Source organism: Cherax quadricarinatus, chromosome 26 (assembly GCF_038502225.1).
Source record: "Cherax quadricarinatus isolate ZL_2023a chromosome 26, ASM3850222v1, whole genome shotgun sequence".
In the NCBI taxonomy this organism is placed as follows: domain Eukaryota; kingdom Metazoa; phylum Arthropoda; class Malacostraca; order Decapoda; family Parastacidae; genus Cherax; species Cherax quadricarinatus.
In genome coordinates, this window is record NC_091317.1 from 35,402,235 (window position 1) to 35,426,243 (window position 24,009).

General features: G+C 39.4%; 1 protein-coding gene across 9 annotated transcripts in view; it reads right to left on the reverse strand.

Moving 5' to 3' along the window:
* Synd (protein kinase C and casein kinase substrate in neurons protein Synd) overlaps nucleotides 1-24,009 on the reverse strand; it is a 798,660-nt gene that overhangs the window by 169,428 nt on the left and 605,223 nt on the right. For 6 of the 9 annotated variants that reach the window (XM_070088932.1, XM_070088933.1, XM_070088931.1 and 3 more), the window contains 4 exons: nucleotides 23,160-23,316; nucleotides 22,723-22,871; nucleotides 21,623-21,814; nucleotides 866-880 (listed from right to left, as the gene is read on the reverse strand). In XM_070088932.1, the coding sequence (XP_069945033.1) occupies nucleotides 866-880; nucleotides 21,623-21,814; nucleotides 22,723-22,871; nucleotides 23,160-23,316 (513 nt within the window). Of the gene's footprint in view, nucleotides 1-865; nucleotides 881-1,770; nucleotides 1,783-21,622; nucleotides 21,815-22,722; nucleotides 22,872-23,159; nucleotides 23,317-24,009 lie in introns of all 9 variants that reach the window. The other 3 variants (XM_070088936.1, XM_070088938.1, XM_070088935.1) reach the window with 2 other exon arrangements.

Genomic DNA, 24,009 nt, shown 5'->3' on the forward strand with positions numbered 1-24,009 from the left:
CTTGTTTGTTCATTATTATAATCAAAGAGAAGCACTAAACCTCTTGTATGTTCAACAAAATTATATGCCCTGAGAATATTTGGGATATCAAAACAATAATGTTTGTTTTTCAAAAACTGGCTCTAGCAAAATAATAGACCTATACAGTAATTTTTATTTACACAATCCATTATATTATCAGATACAGTACTAGCAAACATGAAGAGTATGTTTGCTAGTACTGTACCATATTTGCTAGTACTGTTAACAAACATGCAGAGCATGTTTGCTATCTGCTAAACTTATGACATCTTGTAGCCAAACATAAGCAATAATTAGCAATAAAAAAGTCATCAAGAGCAGTACTACCAAATTAAAATAAGAATCTGACATAACATTATGACCCTACACCTGCATCTCAATCTGAAGATATTCACAAACTATGTCCGGAAATTAAGCAGCGGAACTTTTTGTTTTAAAGAACACAAAAGCTTAAGGCTACCCCATGATGGGATACATATAAAGGCAATCATAGTTACTGTTATGTACATCAATCTGTCACAGGTGAATATAGGTCCAGCCACTATATGTCAAAAGTCAGTAAAATAGATGAACCATCTTACTGAGGCCAGAATTCTAAAATACTTGAATATGGATATAATATCTTTATTTAAATGATATACAACTCTTACAAGAGTTAAACACGTGTTTTACTGTTGAAATGGTGGGGAAATAATTGAGAATGAGGCCTCATAAGTATTCACCTCTCTTTCAGATGCTCTCAGAATTCAGGCCCAAGTGTTCATATGACTAGTGAGTGTGAGAAAAGGGAAAGTAATTCAGACAGTGAGGGTTCATCCACTCACTCCTGGCACTTCACTCATACCTTCATATTGTTGTGCTGTTCACACCACAGGGGAAAAAAAAGAATAGTAATTTACTCTAGAGTGAAAATAAAAGATCCTACATACAGTATATTGTTCATACTTCAGACTATCTGAAAAAATGGGTAAAGCAAGCAATGTCTGTGAGTCATTGTACTTGAAACTGTGATATAAAAAAGTGGATATTTATAAGGTCAAACAAATTACTACAGTATATGCAAATTAGATATTTGTCATTCTCATTAAAAACAATAACAGTGATTATTATTTGGACAAAATGCTTCAGGTTTTTACTCATCATCTGAATTACAAAAAATTCAAGAGACTGTACTGTAAAAGAAACTGGAAATTTCTGTCTTGTTCAGAAACAATTTTTTTAATTAAAACTGATTCTTAGAGATAATTCTAAATTCAAAATGATACTTTCCAGACTTTTTTCTTTAAATGCAAATGAAAAATTTCCCACATTAATGAGAGCATTACTGTACATTTTAGATAAACCATTAATAACAAAATAATAGAAGTAGTAACTGTACATAAACTGATTCATATTTTTGAAGTATGTGCGCAATGCTGCCACTCACAGATATTGATCTCTTTACCTCCTAACTTAGTGTTAAATGTAATCTCATCTACTCATGATAAACTAAATTACACAATGGTTTTCTTTAACTTTAAGGAATCTATGTACTCTACTGTACTCTAATTATTTATCACAGTAATAATAATATTTACATAAAAGACAAGAATTCAGTAATTTTTTATATATAGTGGTTCTAGGGTCTAATGAAAGCCTTGTCTTTATAATTATTGCCAACTAATTACCCTCTTAGATCAAGAAAGCAGACAAATTCTTAAGGGGAGCTGTTAATACTCAAGACAACCAACACAATGTTCCATCACTTACCAACTGCAATCTCTGTCAAACAAAAAAATATATTATTTATTGTTAGGCATGCAAACATTTAAAACAATAAACTTTGTAATGTTTATAACACAAAATTCCTCCTACCTTGACACTGGTAAACACACAGCAAACTAGTTTTCTATAAAAGAGTAAATGACCATCTCTAAACTTGTGCACAAAAACGACAATTTAACATTTTAAATGTCTCTTTCCAGCCTCCCCCTTACCTGGGCCAAATGAATTACACACAACCCAATATTTTTCTGTGACAATATTCCTTATTTAACAAAAATATACAGCAATGAAATATCAATTACATAGTCTGCTTTTTTTCAATACCTGCCATACCATTTCCCACTTACACCCTATCAAATGCTTTTTCTTACCCTTACTTATTTTTTCTTAGCACACCAGCCATCTCCCACTAAAATACTGACATACAAAACAGGAAATGCATTCTCCATAATTCATTTAATAGCTGTCTTACCATAAGTGTGCAGACATCACAATTCAAATGACTCTACAAGCTGCAGTATCACCCCCTTCCATCAGAGTGCAGCACTGTACTTCCCACATGCATTAATATAAACAATTGGTCAACACATCTCTGTTCCTTCCTGAATCCTCCTTGTTCCTCTCCAATCCAACTTCCATCTTACCCTATTTTTTTCAATAATAATTCTACCATACCCATTACCTGGTATACTCAGGAGGCTAATAAATCTCCTTTATATTTCTTACAGTCTCTTTTGTCCCATATGTTCTTATACAAGGTAACTATGCATACTGTCTCAGGTGCTTTCCCTTCTTTCATACATATTCTGACAAATATACCAACCACTCCTATACAATATTGCTAACTGCTTTTATCATCCCTGTCTTAATTCCATCTGTCTCAGTTTCTTTACCTGCTCTCATTCTACCCAATGTTTCATGTATTTTCTCCATATCCACCTCAGAATCCTCATCACTCCTTTACAATATTATCCTCCCTGTCCAAATGATGAAATCACCCACTCTCCCTTCATTACTGATATTCAACAACTCATTAAAATATCCTCTCCATCTCTTTGGTACCTCCACCTCCCCATCTAACATCTCCACAGTTAGAAATTGCTGATAAAAGAAACCACGGTATGGATGGGGACTGAACTCATGGCTAGCCGCAAGTTCAATCCCCACCAGTACTGTAGTTTGTTTGCAATCGTGTCATTACGATTTTCAGATTTCTGATAAAACACTCAACCTGTCTCTATTGGATCTACAGTGGACCCCCAAGTTTCGTGATTAACCCTTTGACTGTTTTGGTTGTATATATATGTCTTCGAGCCAATGTGTTTGACATATACTCAAATTCTAGCGGCTTCAAATCAAGCAGGAGAAGGCTGGTAGGCCCACATGTGAGAGAATGAGTCTGTGTGGTCAGTGTGCACAATATAAAAAAATTCTGCAGCAGGCAGTGCATAATAAGAAAAAAAAACTCCAACCATGTTTTTGGATTAAAATGCCTACTTTGCGGTGTATTTTCGTATAGTATTTATGGTTGTGTTCTTGTTTTCTTGGTGTGTGTGTTAGTGTGTGTGTGTGTACTCACCTAGTTGAGGTTGCGGGGGTTGAGTCCGAGCTCCTGGCCCCGCCTCTTCACTGATCGCTACTAGGTCACTCTCCCTGAACTGTGAGCTTCATCATACCTCTGCTTAAAGCTATGTATGGATCCTGCCTCCACTACATTGCTTCCCAAACTATTCCACTTACTGACTACTCTGTGGCTGAAGAAATACTTCCTAACATCCCTGTGATTCATCTGTGTCTTCAACTTCCAACTGTGTCCCCTTGTTACTGTGTCCAATCTCTGGAACATCCTGTCTTTGTCCACCTTGTCAACACACTGTGTGTGTGTGTGAGTTTGTGTGTGAGAGTTAGTGTGTGTGTGTTAGTGTGTGTACTTACCTATTTGTGGTTGCATGGGTCAAGTCATAGCTCCTGGCCCCGCCTCTTCGCTGATTGCTACTAGGTCCTCTCTCTCCCTGCCCCATGAGCTTTATCATACCTCGCCTTAAAACTGTGTATGGTTCCCGCCTCCACTACGTCGCTTTCTAGGCTATTCCACGGCCTGACTACTCTATGACTGAAGAAATACTTCCTAACTTCCCTTTGATTCATCTGAGCCTTCAACTTCCAGTTGTGACCTATTGTGTCGGTGTCCTTTCTCTGGAACATCCCGTCTTTGTCCACCTTGTCTATTCCGCACAGTATTTTATATGTCGTTATCATGTCTCCCCTGACCCTCCTGTCCTCCAGTGTCGTCAGACCGATTTCCCTCAACCTTTCTTCATAGGACAATCCCCGTAGCTCTGGGACTAGTCTTGTTGCAAACTTTTGCACTTTCTCTAATTTCTTGACATGCTTGACTAGGTGTGGATTCCAAACTGGTGCTGCATACTCCAGTATGGGCCTGACGTAAATGGTATACAGTCTTGAACGAATTCTTACTGAGGTATCGGAACGCTATCCGTAGGTTTGCCAGGCGCCCGTATGCTGCAGCAGTTATCTGATTGATGTGCGCCTCAGGAGATATGCTCGGTGTTATACTCACCCTCAGAACTTCTTCCTTGAGTGAAGTTTGCAGTCTTTGGCCATCTAAACTATATTGTGTCTGCGGTCTTCTTTGCCTTTCCCCAATCTTCATGACTTTGCATTTGGCAGGGTTAAACTCAAGGAGCCAGTTGCTGGACCAGGCTTGTAGCCTATCCAGGTCTCTTTTAGTCCTGCATGATCCTCATCCGATTTGTTTCTTCTCATTAACTTCACATCGTCTGCAAACAAGGACACTTCTGAGTCTATCCCTTCCGTTACGTCATTCACATATACCAAGAACAGCACAGGTCCTAGGACTGACCCCTATGGAACCCCGCTTGTCACAGGCGCCCACTCTGACACCTCGTCATGTACCATGACTCGTTCTTGCCTCCCTGTCAGGTATTTTCTGATCCATTGCGGTACCTTTCCTGTTATGTGTGCCTGATCCTCTAGCTTTTGCAGTAACCTCTTGTAAGGCACTGTGTCAAAGGCCTTCTTGCAGTCCAAGAAAATGCAGTCTATCCACACCTCTCTCTCTTGTCTTACTTCTGTCACCTTGTCATAAAACTCCAGTAGGTTTGTGACACAAGATTTTCTTTCCCTGAAACCGTGCTGGTTGTTGATTATACACTTGTTTCTTTCCAGGTGCTCCACCACTCTAATCCTGATGATCTTCTCCATGACTTTGCATACTATACACATTAATGACACAGGTCTGTAGTTTAATGCCTCATGTCTGTCTCCTTTTTTAAAAACTGGGACTACATCTGCCATACCTCAGGGAGTTGCCCAGTTTTAATGGATGTGTTGAAGATCTTTGTTAGTGGCACACACAGCATCTCTGCTCCCTCTCTAAGGACCCACGGAGAGATGTTGTCTGGTCCCACCGCCTTTGAGGTGTCAAGTTCACATAGCAGCTTCATCACCTCCTCTTTGGTTATGTGTACCTCATCCAGCACTTGTTGGTGTACCTCCCTGTTCTGATTTCCTGGAGTCCTTCCGGTTTCCACTGCTGATCAAACAGGCTGTTACTGCTGGCTGCACGCAAACCAACGTACGAGCCACAGCCCGGGTGGTCAGTAGTCAGGTACCGACTTTAGGTACCTTAGGAGGGAGGGGGGGAGAGAGGGAAGAGAGAAAGAGAAAGAAAGAGAGAGAGAGAGAGAGAGAGAGAGAGAGAGAGAGAGAGAGAGAGAGAGAGAGAGAGAGAGAGAGAGAGAGAGAGAGAGACAGAGACAGAGAGACAGAGAGAGAGAGACAGAGAGACAGAGACAGAGAGAGAGACAGAGAGACAGAGAGACAGAGAGAGAGACAGAGAGAGAGACAGAGAGAGAGACAGAGAGAGAGACAGAGAGAGAGACAGAGAGACAGAGAGAGAGACAGAGAGACAGAGAGAGAGACAGAGAGAGAGACAGAGAGAGAGACAGAGAGAGAGAGAGAGAGAGAGAGAGAGAGAGAGAGAGAGACTCCCTTCTGCTACAACACAACTGTCAACATATTATAATTGTTGGTGACCTCAACCAGCACCTTATACAGAGGGACTTTGATGACCTTCTTGCAGTGTTTGACATGAGAAACTTTGTTGATTTCCCTACTCATATCTCTGGCTCCTCCCTTGACCCAGTAGTGAGTGATCTGGCAGAAGGCATAGTCACTTGTCAACCCCTCGGCTACGTTGGATCGTCTGACCACAAGGCTGTTTTTACCACACTTAAGATCCCAACAGAACGAGGTGAGGAGTCCACACGCACAACCTGGCTATGGGAAAGGGGTAATTGGCCAGCCCTTTGCTCTGAGCTCGCCACCACCGACTGGAATGCTCTTCTCCAGGGGGATGTTGACAACCAAGTGAAAGCCTTCACTGGACACATCCTTAATCTGCAACAAGAACACATTCCTCACCGGCAATATGTGACAAAGCCTACAGATCAGCCTTGGTTTGGCTTTCGTTGTAGAGAGGCTGCTACTGCTAAGTACAAAGCATGGCGAAGGTATAAGAGACATCCTACCACCTATAACAGGAACTTGCACATGCAAGCCTGTAGGCATATGGGTGATGTTCAAAAGTGGGCCATTACTAAATGGGAGGTGGACACTAAAAGAAAGTTAGCATCAGGTAGGGTAGGCTCCAAAAACCTGGTGGTCCCCTGGTCAAGGACAGACAAGGTTATCTGCCTGATGAACTTATTCCACCTCTAAATCGACAGGATGGGACCACCTCTACTAGTAGTCAAGAGAAGGCGGACCTCTTTGCTGAACACTTTGCTACCAAAATGCAAGTTCCTGATCCAGCAAGGAACCCTCCTTGGCTAGCTGCAAGAACTGTGTCAAAACTGTCAGTGGTGACAATAAGGCAGGAGGAGGTGCATTTCCTTCTTAAATCACTTGACCAAGAAAAGGCTGTGGGCCCAGACAAGTTGAGCCCAAGATTGTTGAGAAGATGTGCAGACCAGCTAGCAGCACCTCTAACTCGCATCTTTCAGCACTGCCTAGTACAGTGTAAATGGCCCTCTCCATGGAAAGAGGCAAATGTAGTCCCTGTTCACAAAAAGAAGAGCAGAGCAGAAATCAGCAACTACAGACCAGTGTCACTCCTGTCAATCACTGGTAAGATCCTTGAGACAATAATCTCAAGACAAATGACAGATTTTTTTGACTACCACTCACTACTTTGTGATCATCAATATGGCTTCAGGAAAGGTTACTCTGCTGCTGATCTGTTGTTAAACCTCTCCACTAAGTGGCACCAGTCACTGGATGAATCCAAAGTCAGCTGTGTGGTAGCACTGGACATTGCTGGCGCTTTCGACCGGGTGTGGCACCAGGGCCTCTTAGCAAAACTTCAAGCACTGGGAATTGCAGGCTCTACGCTATGTCTCCTCAGTGATTACCTTCATGGTAGATCTCTAAGTGTAGTCCTCAATGGAACGGAATCAGCAAGGCATCCTATTGGGGCAAGCGTTCCACAAGGAAGTGTGCTGGGTCCACTGTTATGGAATGTCTACTTCAACGACCTTCTTCATCTCATCCCAGAATCACATGCATATGCAGACGACTGTACACTGACATTCACTTATCCAAGAGAAGAAATGCCAGCTGCTCTAAGCTACATCAATCACCAGCTGAGAGCTATATCAGCTTGGGGAAATAGATGGCAAGTAACATTTTGCACCTGAAAAAAACGCAAATGATGTTCGTCTCTAGGCACCATGATGGTAATGCTGGCGCAGTAGTAAGGATGAATGGGACGATGTTGGCACCTGGAGAAGAAGTTGATATCCTTGGGGTGAAATTTGACTCCAAACTAACCATGAAGAACCATGTTGTAAATCTTGCAAACAAGGCAGCCAGGAAGCTTACAGCACTTCGCCGTATCTCGCATCTGCTTGACAGTAGGGGGTTGCAAGATCCTGTACGAGGCACAAGTACGCTCACACCTTGAGTATGCTCCACTTTCTTGGTCTGCCTGCCCCCCCCTCTCATCTGCGACTGCTTGACAGAGTAGAGAACAGAGCAAGACGTCTCATCTCTCGCCTGGACCCATCCTGGATAGATCTGTCATTTCAGCAGAGCCTTCAACATAGGAGGGATGTGGGGTGGCCTTACTGTTATGTACAAGGCCAATATTGTCAAAATACCACACTTGGATCCACTTCGAGGACAGCGTGAAACAAGCTTTTATGCCACAAGACGGGCAGAAAGCAGCAACTTCACTCTGGCTGTACCCTTCTCCAGAACATCACTCCATCTGAGATCATACATACCCAGGATGACTCGAGTATGGAACACATTCGTACAGCATAATGATGTCAACGAGATAACGTCAGTTGATCAAATGAAAATGCTGGCCCACAGATGGCTCCAACTTCATCCTGTTCCCTACTTGTATGTCTCATAACAAAAATGCTTTCAAATGAGCTGATGTAGGTAACAGCTCTTAGCTTGCCAATAAAGTTAGGAATCCTTAACCTGTAAATAGCTGTCAATAAAGCTAGGGATCCTTAACCTTGTCAAACCCTGTGTAAAAAAAAAAAAAAAAAAAAAAAAAAAAAAAAAAAAAAAAAAAGAAAGAGAAAGAAAGAGAGAGAAAGAAAGAGAGAGAAAGAAAGAGAGAGAAAGAAAGAGAGAAAGAAAGAGAGAAAGAAAGAGAGAAAGAAAGAGAGAAAGAGAGAAAGAAAGAGAGAAAGAGAGAGAAAGAAAGAGAGAAAGAAAGAGAGAAAGAGAGAGAAAGAAAGAGAGAGAGAGAGAGAGAGAGAGAGATGAGTGTGTGAAAGAGCCTGGATAGATCAGTCATTTTTAGCAGAGCCTTCAACACGGGAGGGATTTGGGAGGCCTTAATGTTATGTACAAGGCCAACGTTGTCAAAGTACCACACTTGGATCCACACCGAGGACAGTGAGAAGCCAGCTTCTACACCACAAGACGGGCAGCAAGCAGCAACTTCACTCTGACCATACCCTTCTCCAGAACATCACTTCAACTGAGATCATTTATTCCTAGGATGACTCGAGTCCGGAACATGTTTGTACAGCATAATGGTATCAACGAAATAAAGTCAGCTGATCAAATGAAATTGCTGTCCTACAGATGGCTTCAACTTCATCCTGTTCCCCACCTGTATGTCTCATAATAAAAAAGGATTATTAAATGAGCTGATGTAGGAAACAGATCTTAACTTGTCAGTAAAGTTAGGAATCCTTAGCCTGTCAACACCATGTCAATAAAGTTAGGAATCCTTAACCTAACCTCGTCAAACCCTGTGTAAAAAAAGTGAGATTGAGAGAGGAGAAAGAGAGAGAGAATTTGAAGACAATGTGTAATGGGAATATTATGAAGCATGATGATTAGAAGGAGGAGGAAGTACCAAAAATATAATTCCTATTCTGCTTCATCAGAGAAGACTGAACAAAACAGGATGACTATGTTATATAAACCAGGTGTTGGAAAGGGAAGGTGAGGGTAGGACAAAGGAGAGGACAAAGGAGGCTCTCAATGCTAGGGGCTTGGACATTCAGTGGGCTTGTTAGTGTTGGATTGGAGTGAGTGTAGGCAAGTGGTTTTTGTTATGTGGCATCTTGGTGGAGTGTAAGCAAAGTTGGAGGAGCATTGCCCACACTCTGAAGGTGTGTGGATGTCGCAGTCCAAGGGTTGTGACTAACATTAGACACTTCTGGAAAGACAGCGATTGAATGACAGTAACTGCATTTCTTAATTTTTTGGGGTCACCCTACCTTGGTGGGAGATGGTCAGTGTTAAAATAAAATATTCACCCATTCTTATAAATATAATTCATGGTTGGCTAATTCATGATAGGCCCAGGTACCTCACTAGTTATATTTATAACCTACAGTTGCATCATATGTAATCAAATTCAATAAACTTTAACCATAAATGAATCAATTTATAATGAAAGATTATCAGAGTAACTACATATAATTATGAAAGAGCTTCATGTTCTGTGCAAAGTCAGAGATAATATCACAGGCAGTATGACAAGGAACAGAGATAATATAATAAGCAGTATGACAAGGAACAAAGATAACATCACAGGCAGTATGGCAAGGAACAGATAATATCACAGGCAGTAAGACAAGGAATAGATAATATCACAGGCAGTATGACAAGGAACAGATAATATCACAGGCAGTATGACAAGGAACAGATAATATCACAGGCAGTATGACAAGGAACAGATAATATCACAGGCAGTATGACAAGGAACAGATAATATCACAGGCAATGTGACAAGGAACAGATAATATCACAGGCAGTATGACAAGGAACAGATAATATCACAGGCAATGTGACAAGGAACAGATAATATCACAGGCAGTATGACAAGGAATGAGGTGACAATGTACACAGACTGCAAATACTGGCCTACCATAACTATTATGCTGTTTTTCTTATGGTCCTGAAAAAGAAATGTAATAGAAACACAAGTACTACAATAAGTAAACAACTGGTTAAATGAATATACTACGGTACTAAAAAACTGCATTAAATAAAATCACCAGTGTACACCTTGATGCACACAAGCACTACACACAAACACACACCAGACTACTTACTACACACACACACACACCCCAGACTACTTACTACACACACATACTACACACTACACACACACACTACACACACACACTACACACACACATTACACACACTACACACACACACACACTACACACACACTACACACACACACACACACACACACACACACACACACACACACACACACACACACACACACACACACAGTCCCCCCCCCCCCTCCAGCACTAATACTACCACAACAGCAGCCTACATAATATCCAGACTGCTTATCACACCCTCAGCCTGCACCAACCCCTCCTACCCTCCAGAATACAGTTCAAGAAAGGAAGATGAAGGTTTGGTATACAAATGCATATGGAATTACAAATAAGAGTGAGGAGTGGCAAAAAAAGAATCACTGCGGCATCCCTGGACATCATAGCACTCATAGAGACAAAGCTCACGGGAGTGATAATAGATGCGATCTTCCCGTCTGGATATCAAGTCCTGAGGAAAGACAGGGATTTCAACCATAAGAAGATTGACTTGAAAAATCTGGAGCCACATGGGAGGCTGCCCCCCTCCCCTCTCATCTGTGACTGCTTGATAGAGTAGAGAACACAGCAAGACGTCTCATCTCTCGCCTGGACCCATCCTAGATAGATCTGTCATTTCAGCAGAGCCTTCAACACAGGAGGGATGTGGGTGGCCTTACTGTTATGTACAAGGCCAATATTGTCAAGGTATTGTCACTTGGATCCACTTCGAAGACAGCGTGAAACAAGCTTTTATGCCACAAGACGGGCAGAAAGCAGCAACTTCACTCTGGCTGTACCCTTCTCCAGAACATCACTCCATCTGAGATCATATATACCCAGGACGACTCGAGTCTGGAACATATTTGTACAGCATAATGATGTCACGAGATAAAGTCAGTTGATCAAATGAAAATGCTGGTCCACAGATGGCTCCAACTTCATCCTGTTCCCTACTTGTATGAATCATAACAACAAAAAATACTTTCAAATGAGCTGATGTAGGTAACAGCTCTTAGCGTGCCAATAAAGTTAGGAATCCTTAACCTGTAAATAGCTTGTCAATAAAGCTAGGGATCCTTAACCTTGTCAAACCCTGTGTAAAAAAAAAAAAAAAAAGAGAAAGAGAGAGAATGGGTGGACTGCATCTTTTTGGATTGTAAGAAGGCTTTTGACACAGTACCACACAGGAGACTGGCTGAAAAGCTTTAGGAGCAGGCAGGAATAGCAGGGAAAATACTGCAGTGGATCAAGGAATATTTGACAAGAAGGAATCAATGTGTGTCGGTATGAGATGAAGTGTCAGAGTGGGTGCATGTGTTGAACGGGGTTCCACTAGGGTCAGTCCTAGGTGTGATGCTGTTTCTTATATATGTGAATGACATGATGGAAGGGATAGACTCAGAGGTGTCCCTGGTTTGCAGACGATGTGATGTTAATGAGGAGAATACAAGGGGACAAGAGCCAGATAAACATACATGGGGGTCTGGACAGGCTGCAAGCTTGGTCTGACAAATGGTTCCTGGAGTTTAACCCCCAGCAAGTGCAAAGTTATGAAGCTTGGGGAAGGACAAAGAAGACCACAGATGGAGTACAGCCTAAGTGGTCAAAGACTGCAAAACTCACTCAAGGAAAAGGATCTTTTGGTGTGCATCATACCAAGCACATCTCCTGAGACACACATCAACAAATAATTGCTTCATCATATGGGCCCCTGGCAAACCTGAGTAAGGAGTAAGTAAGGAGTTATTCATGACACTGTAAACCATGCATGTCAGACTCATACTGAAGTATGCAGCACCATACTGGTGCTGCATGAGAGGTTAAGGGAACTCAACCTGACAACACTTGAGGACAGGAGGGATTGGGAAGACATGATAATGACAATAACTGAGAGGAAATGACAAAGGTGTATAGGGACAGAATGTTTCAGAGATGTGACACAGCAACAAGGGGTCACAACTGGAAGTTGAAAACTCAGACGAGTCACAGGGATGTTAGGAAGTACAGTACTTCTTCAGTAATAGAGTTAAGAGGTAGAATGCTCTGGAGAGTGATGTAGTGGAGACAGGATCCATACATAGCTTTAAGAAGAGGTATGATAGAGCTCTTGGAGCAGGCAGAGAGTGGACCTAGTAGCGACCAGTGAAAGGGCAGAGCCAGGAGCTATGAATCAATCCCTGCAGTCACAATTAGGTGAGAACACCCACACAAACACACATGCACGCACACACACACACAGATTCAAACTTAGGTATGATAGAGGCCAAGAAGATAAGAACCAACTGTGCAAATCAACTAACAGTAAAAAGGCAGTGCTAGGAACATAGTTCCTAGCAGTAAAAAAAAAAAATTGTAAACTGAAACTGTATACACAAAATCTCACAGAAAAACTAATATACAGAAGAAAAAAAAAGCAAATAGGCACAATCACAAAATACTTGTTATACCACGTAAGTAAATATAACAGAAAGGCTTTGATGAATGTACACAGTAAGGTTCGAAAAACACAGCAATGGTCAGACCACAGCAAGGTTCAGAAGAATATAGTAAAGTTCAAAAGAACACAGCAAGGTTCAGAAATAAAACAAGGTATGGAAAAATGTAGCAAGGACTGGAAGAATACAGCAAGGATCAGAAGAATATAGCAAGGATTGGAAGAATATAGCAAGGTTTGGAAAAATATAGCAAGGCTTGGAAGGATATAGCAAGGTTTGGAAGAATATAGCAAGTTTTGGAAGAATATAGCAAGGATTGGAAGAATATAGCAAGGTTTGGAAGAATATAGCAAGATTTGGAAGGATATAGCAAGATTTGGAAGGATATAGCAAGGTTTGAAAGAATACAGCAAGGTTTTGAAGAATATATTAAGGCTTGAAAGAATATAGCAAGGTTAGGAAGAAAATAGCAAGGTTAGGAAGAATATAGCAAGGTTAGGAAGAATATAGCAAGGTTAGGAAGAATAAAGCAAGGTTTGAAAGAATATAGCAAGATTTGGAAGAATACGTATAGCAATGTTTGGAAGAATATAGCAAGGTTTTCAAGAAATGACAAATATAAAAAATATAAAATTTCTTCTCTATAAATAACATCATGACAGAAAAAAAGAATTATTAATAAAAATAGCCAAAGAAATATGAAATATTAAAAATGGCAAAATCATAACCCTTAGGCAAGACATCCAATAATAAACTAAATTATATAAGGAATCAAGATGAAAATGACAATTTTATCTACAGAGAAACAAAGCTAAACTAACACATCAAATGCCAAGTCGGGGACACTGAAGAGGGAATACAAAGACATATATCATAAAGAAAGGAAACAACTAGGAAAACAAAGAAAATCCTACAGATTTTATATATATGTGCTGATGTTGGAAGATGCATGAGCCCTACAGCCTGGGCTCATACCAAAGCTCCTCTACTGGAAAGAAAATACAGAACAACCTCTCATTAAGGGATTTCCGACAAAAAAAGACGTCGGTCAAAACAGACAATAGTCTGTAATTTCATATTTTGTCTGTAGCAAGTGTCAGTTTGTCTTCTGAAGTATCGGGCCAAGTCTGCTTACTCCAACATTTGTCCGGTATGGGCCAAAGCAGCTACATTTAGGACCTGTCCGTTTTCACTGTTTCCAAAGCCATCTGTCACATAATCAAATTTTTCCCTGGATTTAGAGTTTCTTGTGTGACTTTTGTATGACTTTATTAATGTATTAAGTTAAGTGCAATTAAAAATGGCTTCTAGAGCAAGTGGTGGTGCCAAGGGAAAACATGTGGTTCTCAGTGTTAAGCAGAACTCAAATTAATAAAAAGGTTTAGTCTGGTGCCTCAGTGGCATGGGTATGTGAAATCTAAATCTTCCCAGCCATTTATGTCCTCTTAGACATCTACAGTGTTCTCACTAGTAGAACCTTACAGGTCCTCTGACTCAGAATACAAGTTATTCAGTCTCCATTATCAATCACAGTAGTTTACACTTCATTTCTCCACCATAAAAAGAAAAATACAGTTACTGTAAATTACACACAGTACAATAAAATTACTATACAATACAGTACTGTACTGAATTCTTAGTATCCAGTTGTCTTCAGCATTAGTGGACCAAGTCAACTACTTCAGAAGACAACCAGATGATCAGGAGATATTAATTTAACAATTTGGGAGTTGCAGATAACTGGCATTATTGTACACTGTCTCCTCTTATTAGTCCATTAATAGGAGGTTTTACTGTATTACAGGAATAAGACAAATTAGAAAAGACATTAAAAGTGAATACTGAATGTAAATAAATATGTGGAAGGTTTATCTGCCATTCTACATCTTCATAAGGACAAAGCTGACACTTTACCAATATTTGAAAAAAAAAAATAAACCACAAGGTAAATCAATTAGATGCCAAAATAGAACTGATATTAAAATCTTAGTGGTAGATATCCAAAAGATGATAAATTCCAGTTTGTACAGTAAATGCAGTGAATCCACTAATTAAGACCAGATAAAGAACAAGAGAACCTAAGAAGAAGAGATAAATGAAGGATTCCATAAGAAAAACCTATTATACTGAAAAGCAGTCTCTAAGTATCAATAATTATTTTACTTGGAGATTGAGAATATATCAAAGAAAGTAAATGGAATCAAATGGAGTACTATGACTGACATAAAAAAGAATACATGAGAAATTTTGGAATATATATATGAAAATGGAATCAAGCACTTCATTCCAGAAATGATAAAAGCACATAACAAAGAACAGAAAGAAGCTGCTGGAAATTCAAGAAGCAGCCAAACTGAAATCAATATATAAACTGCCTAACTCCAAAACTTACCATAACATCAAACAAGCCAGAAATGAATACAAATGAAAAAGAATTTGCCAATGAAGAAAGAATAAAGGGCAAGAGCAAGCCAGAACCAAGTCATTTTTAGATTTATAAAATACAAAACAACAATAATAACAAAATAGCCAAAACAGATCCGAAATACAAAGATCTAGTACAAAAGATCCGAAATACATATATCTAGTATACAAAAGATCCTAAATACAAATATCTAGTATACTAACAGAAGAGGTAAATAAATACACTGTGATACCTGCAATATACCAGTGACTAGTTTCAAGGCTTATTTACCCCTGCAGCCTCTGGCCTTGGAACCTAAACCCCAAACAACCAGTTTAAACGAGTTCTACTGAAATAAGCAAAGTACATAAATACACTGCTAATACATAATAATGAAGACAAAGCAATGGAACTAGACAAACTATTATCTCTGATTACAAAAGAGTCAATGAACTGAGCTACCCAATTTGGAAATTTGTTTTTAGCAAGCTGGTAGACAAATGGAAAATGTCATGTACTGTGGAAATATTGAAGAAACTATGAATAACTATGAATAAAGCCATCAGAGAGGAGTGGAGAAAATATAGGAAGAATAATCTGTTAAACATCAAACAGTTTGGTTACAGATCAGCAAAATCCTGATCAGTATATACAAATTACTTTTTTAAAAGTGAAATATTACCCTGAGTTTCCTTGCAGGGTTATCTATGGAGTAAAGGAGGTTTTTTTTTTAAGTAGTTATGTATTTGTGAATCTTACACGGCAGACAGAATATGCTTAGCTTTATTTAGCGAGGTTTATGAATCTGCATTTAACATGTAAAATATTTTGTACAAGTATGGAGATAGCCTCAGGTCATTCTTGTATGGTTTCCTGACTGACCAACTGACTGACCAACTGACCGACCGAACGACCAACTGACCAACCGACTGACTGTCGGGCTGGCTGGCTGCATGCTTGTTTGCTATTCCTTGCCCTGTCTGCGCATCTTGTAAACAATTACAGTGGAACCCAAGATTTCGCACGCACCGCATATCGGATGTTTCGGATTTAGAACACTTTTTTGGACAAAATTTTGCTCCGGATTTCATACCTTGTCCCGGGAATCATACGTATCAGATGCATCCGCCTGCCAGGACACCGCCTCAGTCTGGCTCTGTCACTGGTTGAGTGAGCATTCATCCAAAACATTTCACAATTTTTGTGCTTGTTTATTGAATGTGACTGCAAAATAAGCCACCATGGACCCAAAGAAAGTTCCTAGTGCCAGCCCTTTGGTAAAGAAAGTGAGAAACACAATAGAGTTCAAGAAAGAGATTGTAGAAAAATTTTTTTTTTTTTTTTTTTTTTTTTTTTTTATCACACCGGCCGATTCCCACCAAGGCAGGGTGGCCCGAAAAAGAAAAACTTTCACCATCATTCACTCCATCACTGTCTTGCCAGAAGGGTGCTTTACACTACAGTTTTTAAACTGCAACATTAACACCCCTCCTTCAGAGTGCAGGCACTGTACTTCCCATCTCCAGGACTCAAGTCCGGCCTGCCGGTTTCCCTGAATCCCTTCATAAATGTTACTTTGCTCACACTCCAACAGCACGTCAAGTATTAAAAACCATTTGTCTCCATTCACTCCTATCAAACACGCTCAAGCATGCCTGCTGGAAGTCCAAGCCCCTCGCACACAAAACCTCCTTTACCCCCTCCCTCCAACCCTTCCTAGGCCGACCCCTACCCCGCCTTCCTTCCACTACAGACTGATACACTCTTGAAGTCATTCTGGTTCGCTCCATTCTCTCTACATGTCCGAACCACCTCAACAACCCTTCCTCAGCCCTCTGGACAACAGTTTTGGTAATCCCGCACCTCCTCCTAACTTCCAAACTACGAATTCTCTGCATTATATTCACACCACACATTGCCCTCAGACATGACATCTCCACTGCCTCCAGCCTTCTCCTCGCTGCAACATTCATCACCCACGCTTCACACCCATATAAGAGCGTTGGTAAAACTATACTCTCATACATTCCCCTCTTTGCCTCCAAGGACAAAGTTCTTTGTCTCCACAGACTCCTAAGTGCACCACTCACTCTTTTTCCCTCATCAATTCTATGATTCACCTCATCTTTCATAGACCCATCCGCTGACACGTCCACTCCCAAATATCTGAATACGTTCACCTCCTCCATACTCTCTCCCTCCAATCTGATATTCAATCTTTCATCACCTAATCTTTTTGTTATCCTCATAACCTTACTCTTTCCTGTATTCACCTTTAATTTTCTTCTTTTGCAAACCCTACCAAATTCATCCACCAATCTCTGCAACTTCTCTTCAGAATCTCCCAAGAGCACAGTGTCATCAGCAAAGAGCAGCTGTGACAACTCCCACTTTGTGTGTGATTCTTTATCTTTTAACTCCACGCCTCTTGCCAAGACCCTCGCATTTACTTCTCTTACAACCCCATCTATAAATATATTAAACAACCACGGTGACATCACACATCCTTGTCTAAGGCCTACTTTTACTGGGAAAAAATTTCCCTCTTTCCTACATACTCTAACTTGAGCCTCACTATCCTCGTAAAAACTCTTCACTGCTTTCAGTAACCTACCTCCTACACCATACACTTGCAACATCTGCCACATTGCCCCCCTATCCACCCTGTCATACGCCTTTTCCAAATCCATAAATGCCACAAAGACCTCTTTAGCCTTATCTAAATACTGTTCACTTATATGTTTCACTGTAAACACCTGGTCCACACACCCCCTACCTTTCCTAAAGCCTCCTTGTTCATCTGCTATCCTATTCTCCGTCTTACTCTTAATTCTTTCAATTATAACTCTACCATACACTTTACCAGGTACACTCAACAGACTTATCCCCCTATAATTTTTGCACTCTCTTTTATCCCCTTTGCCTTTATACAAAGGAACTATGCATGCTCTCTGCCAATCCCTAGGTACCTTACCCTCTTCCATACATTTATTAAACAATTGCACCAACCACTCCAAAACTATATCCCCACCTGCTTTTAACATTTCTATCTTTATCCCATCAATCCCGGCTGCCTTACCCCCTTTCATTTTACCTACTGCCTCACGAACTTCCCCCACACTCACAACTGGCTCTTCCTCACTCCTACAAGATGTTATTCCTCCTTGCCCTATACACGAAATCACAGCTTCCCTATCTTCATCAACATTTAACAATTCCTCAAAATATTCCTTCCATCTTCCCAATACCTCTAACTCTCCATTTAATAACTCTCCTCTCCTATTTTTAACTGACAAATCCATTTGTTCTCTAGGCTTTCTTAACTTGTTAATCTCACTCCAAAACTTTTTCTTATTTTCAACAAAATTTGTTGATAACATCTCACCCACTCTCTCATTTGCTCTCTTTTTACATTGCTTCACCACTCTCTTAACCTCTCTCTTTTTCTCCATATACTCTTCCCTCCTTGTAGAAAAATATGGCATACATTTAGCCGAGCTTGCCAGGATGTATGGGAGGTCGAAGATTTTGAAGGGTTTGAAGCTGACCCTGTGCCTGTTGTGGAATGTATCGTGTCTTGGGGAAGTCCATGGGGTTGGATGCGAGTGCCAGAATGTGGAAGAGTTGGCGGAACACCACAGGGACGAGCTAACCACTGAAGAGCTACAAGACCTTCAACTGGAAAAGCAACAGACTGCAGCTGAGGAAATTGCTTCAGAGGAGGAGGAAGAGAGAGGGAAGAAGGTGCCTTCTGCAGTGATTAAGGACATGTGTGCAAAGTGGAATGAAGTACAAACATTTGTTGAAAAATATCGCCCTGACCAAGCTGATACAAGCCATATCTGCAACATGTTCAGTGACAATACCTTGTCCCATTTTAGGCAAATCTTAAAGAGAAGCCAGAAACAGAGCTCTCTGGACAGATTTTTAGTGCGACAGGGGTCCAGTGCCAGTAAAAGACAAAGAAGGGAAGTAACCCCAGAGAGGACTTTGATACCTGAAGTCCTTATGGAGGGGGATTCCCCTTCCAAACAATAACCTCAACTCTCTCCTCCTCACCTTCAATATGCCAACAAGAGTCTTCAATAAAGGTATGTAATGTTCATTCATCATTAAAATTAGTGCTTTATATTTATTTCTCATTGTTTTCTGTATGTAAAACTATATTCTTTTAAAAGACGAATTTTTTGTGAATGTTTTTGGGTGTCTGGAACAGATTAATTGGTTTTACATTATTTCTTATGGGAAATATTACTTCGGTTTTCGTACGTTTCAGATTTAGAATGACCTTCTGGAACGGATTAAGTATGAAATCCGGAGTTCCACTGCATTTTGTCTCTGGCAACATAATTTCTGGTCGGACACAAGAGGCACGTGTCTACCACCACAATGAAAATGGACAGGTCCTGGACAATGCCTGGACCGTACAAACTTGTGATTAAGCAGAGTTGGTCCATTTTATTATGTGTATGACTGGACTGGACAGCCATTAGATATTATGGATTTGGTTATTTTAATTGGACATCCCATTAAATGTACATGTTGAGCATCCTCCAACCCCATTTTTGTCCAATTTAAATGATATCTACTTTATGGGGATCTGTTTAATTGGACTTTTACTGTATATTTATCCCATGAACACAAAATGAATTAGCAGGGAAGTCTTTCTCTTGAATGACAAGTATCTGAATAAACAAGTGATAATTAAAGTGGACCACCTCTCATATAGTATTCAATCCACAAGAATCTAAGTTAAGAGTTCAATTAATATAATACAGTAAATTCTTTAAAATCTGGCACTTAAAAAAGATAGAATTCTTGAAAAATTAATTACAAGGATCACTGCCTTACTGAATACTATGGATAATCCCAGGAGCTGCCATTATTTATTTTTAACTAGCCTAGTAGTTATCGAAATCCAGAGATGAAGAGGAATCCAGATGTGGTCTGGTATTTTATTATGACAGAAATTTAGAGAAGCACTGCACTCTACAGACCTGGTTCAGAGATGCCCTGCAGATTACAAACTCTGGTGGGCCTCCCTTTCCAATTGGCATACAGTGCTTTGAAATATGAACTGTCACTGTTAACTCAAGCTTGAGTGGCAGTGACACAAAGATCACCCCATACAAATTTACATTTGAGAAATCACTGCATACACAATTTTCTCCTGGCATCACTAACTGCTCTGGCCACCACACCACAGTATATTTGGTTTTTTGATCACTCAGTCTTGTTAAGAACCTTCTATACATGATATTTTTCAATCTGCTTCATGTATTTAAATACAGTATAATACGAATTAATATTATTTTTAACATAGAATGCAAACTTTATAACACTTACGTAGTGTCAAAACTGATCAAGAGATTATACTTCAAAAAATCAGTATGGTCATGGTTTCAAGAAGGATGGGTTATAAAAAGTTCACTGTACTCTGTTAATCTCTTCTCTGAACTCTAATTATCATGGAAGCTGACCTTGCTTAGGAATTGTCCTAAAAAGAATTTTTAAGTGCTGAAAAAATTTAAGGAAAGATTTAGTACAAAATCTAATTAAAAAAATTTACTGAGAATCAGTAAGTGAAAAAAAAGAAAGTGATCAACATAAACTCTAACTAGCAGTCTTATACTAAATAAAAATTTGATTTAAAATGCTTCAAAATAGAAAAACTCTGATATTATTGAGGATAATATTTTCTTCATTACACCAGATAGTGAATTATTTTATCTTTTTGGCCTCAATTCTCTTTTGCACAGTTAACCCTAAAAAAATTATAATTTTCTTTAAAACAAAATACATTATTAAAACTTCATTTTAAAATACGTACATTCATGCTACACATTCATTATAAAAAGCAGCCAAATGACAAGCTGCTACACAGTTGCTGGATTCTGACTTTCTTAGAAGCCTAAAAATAAGCAATATAAAGCAAGAAGAATTTTAATTCTATTATAATACAGTTATCAAATATGTCATGCATGTTTACTGAAATGGACTCTTAAAAATGTCGATAAATGTATCATACAAATTTAAAAGTATGGTAAAGCAGATGACAAATTCACTAATATGCAAAGATACTTTCTCTAGTCATACATGAAGGCAGCCATTTACATATATGTAGTATAGGGTAAAGTGACCAATGAAGGTCAGTAGGCACATCTTAATCTAAAATATACAATAAACTAATGTATATAGGTTGAAAAATGTACAGGTTAAAACCATTGACAAATCATGGTACTTGTCCCTATGTTTCTCTCAGAGAACCTTGAAAAATCACATTATTCATGCTCTTTCAATATAAAACATAAATGATACATGTTTTCTTGCAAACATGCCAAGCATGAGCTTACCTGGTCAGGAGAGAGCGAGGAGTCTCCTCCAGCGTTCCTTTCTTGGTTCTGTGCTGAACGTTCACTTTTACAAGCATTGTGGTAGTCAGCTCTGCTCTTGTTTACCTTTTCAAAAAGCTTGGACCAAGGTTTCTGGGCTTTTTTGAACATATCTTCAATATCTTTTTTCTCTTTCAGCTGCCCCATCATGGACTGAAAAAAAAAAATTATTAAATTCTTCATTCTAATATAATACTAATACTTGCCGAGGAATAGTACACATTGTGCTACTAAACTTAATTGTACTTACTGAAGCTAAAACACAATACTAATCAACTCCTGTGATGACTCATAACCACCAATGGATTTTTTATTGATTTTTTAATCCATGTATGTGGTTAACCTCTACTGCTAAGCTTCTGCTTTACCCATTCACTATTCATTTGATCAAGAAATTTCTTCTTGCATATTTATAACTTATTCTGCTGCTTTGTGATATCAGCACACTATTGGCAAGACAGTAATTGAATGAGCGGTGATTTTTTTTAAGGGGTCACCCTACCTCAGTGAGAGATGGTCAGTTTGTAAAAAGAAATTTGAGGCACTAAACCCATGTAGGCCATTAAATGCAAGATATAATGGAGAGACTATTCTCTGTTCACTAGTCAAGAGCAGAAATGTTACTAAAAAACATTACCTAGTTGTACTGTTTACCTTTTTAATATATATATCTTGCATACTGTGATTATATACCCTCTGGCAATATAAAGATAATTACTATAATAATAATAATAACTTCATGGGGAAGTGAAGAATTCTCACTTTGTAAGCCATGCATGTCGTAAGATGCGACTAAAATGATGGGAGCAAGGGGCTAGTAATCCCTTCTCCTGTATAAATTACTATGTACAAAAAAGAAAAACTTTATAAAAGCATGTCTTCTTTTTTAGGTCACCCTGCCTTAGTGGGAGTTGGCCGGTGTGTTAATTAAAAAAAATAATAATAAATAGTGATTAAAAGTGGTGATGAGAATAAATAAGCAGAGCTAACATGTACAAGAGATAGGTAGACCATTTACAAAAGCAAAAATATGAAGTGACCTACTAAAGTAACTGTCTTACCTTGTGATAATTATCCCTTTGCCACTGTTTAACATTGCTGTGTACTTCATTAATTAAGTTTTCTTTGACTCGCATATGTAGGTCACATCTTTGCTCAGCTTCCATGAGCACCCCTTTCCATGCTGCCTCAGTCGTGCCATACTCTGGACCTGCTCAAGCATTAGTCATTTATGTGACAGTAACATACATAGTCCTTTATACCAAAATGAGATATAAATTCACAGCCAATTACACAATATGAGGGTCATTATGGTAAAGTATGGTCCAAAAACACACACGAGTAAACATTAGGACACAACCATTAAGAAAATGATCGGGGCCTGGGGCCTGGATCACTTCTGATAAAGGTTTCAGGACCAAAATGTTGTCTAATGAGTGTGTCCTAGTGTTCTGGACCAATTACCAAGGTTTATACTATGGTACAGTATTCTACTCACCTTTTTCTATTATATTGTTCCACTTCTTTGCCCATTCTTTGAGAGACTTGGCATACATTTTCTCAATTTCTGCTCTTTCTGACACTAATTTCATCAGGTCATCACAGAGTCTATTTCCATCCTCAATTCTTTTTGTTGTTCGTTTATAGTTGCCCACCTAAAAATACAAAACAAAGTGAAGAATTTTTAATAGTCAACGAAAACTGTGGCTACCCTGTTTTTCACTTGTTCTACTTGACACATCTTCCCATATCCCTCACTACAGTACACTGTGATAACAGTATTCAGATCTGGGACTAGGCGCTGCACTATCTTCCAAGTGTATATTATTGCATATCTCTTACCTTCTCTTCAAGGAGTACATTTACAATTCTCTGAGGCGTTGCCAGTAGTTTAAATGTTTTATTGGTTTAATATAGATAGTACACTATTTTTTCCTGCTTCGCGAAATTTGGGTAGTAACCTCCATAGATTTTCACACTGGTCACCGTGCCCAGGGCTGTGCTTCGAACCGTGCCAGAAGTGGCTTCCACCCTCCCACTGTTCTTTGAAGAATCAGCGGGAGGCATATATCCGCTAAACAGTATTTTTTATTACCTATTTAGTGTTTTCCAAAATTGATATGAACACTCTTATATAATATAAAGAGTTAAAGAATAGTGCCTGATATTTACCAGTGACGGTATCGAATTTTTCTACTGCTGAAGCTGGACATGAGGCCTGGCCTGAAGGTAGTAACTCTTATAATTGCACATTCCTGTTCCAACTGTGGCTGATGTGTACTGTGCGAAATAGTAATTAAATAAGTGTTGTGGAAGTACGATCTTAACCGAGGTACAGCCATGCCATA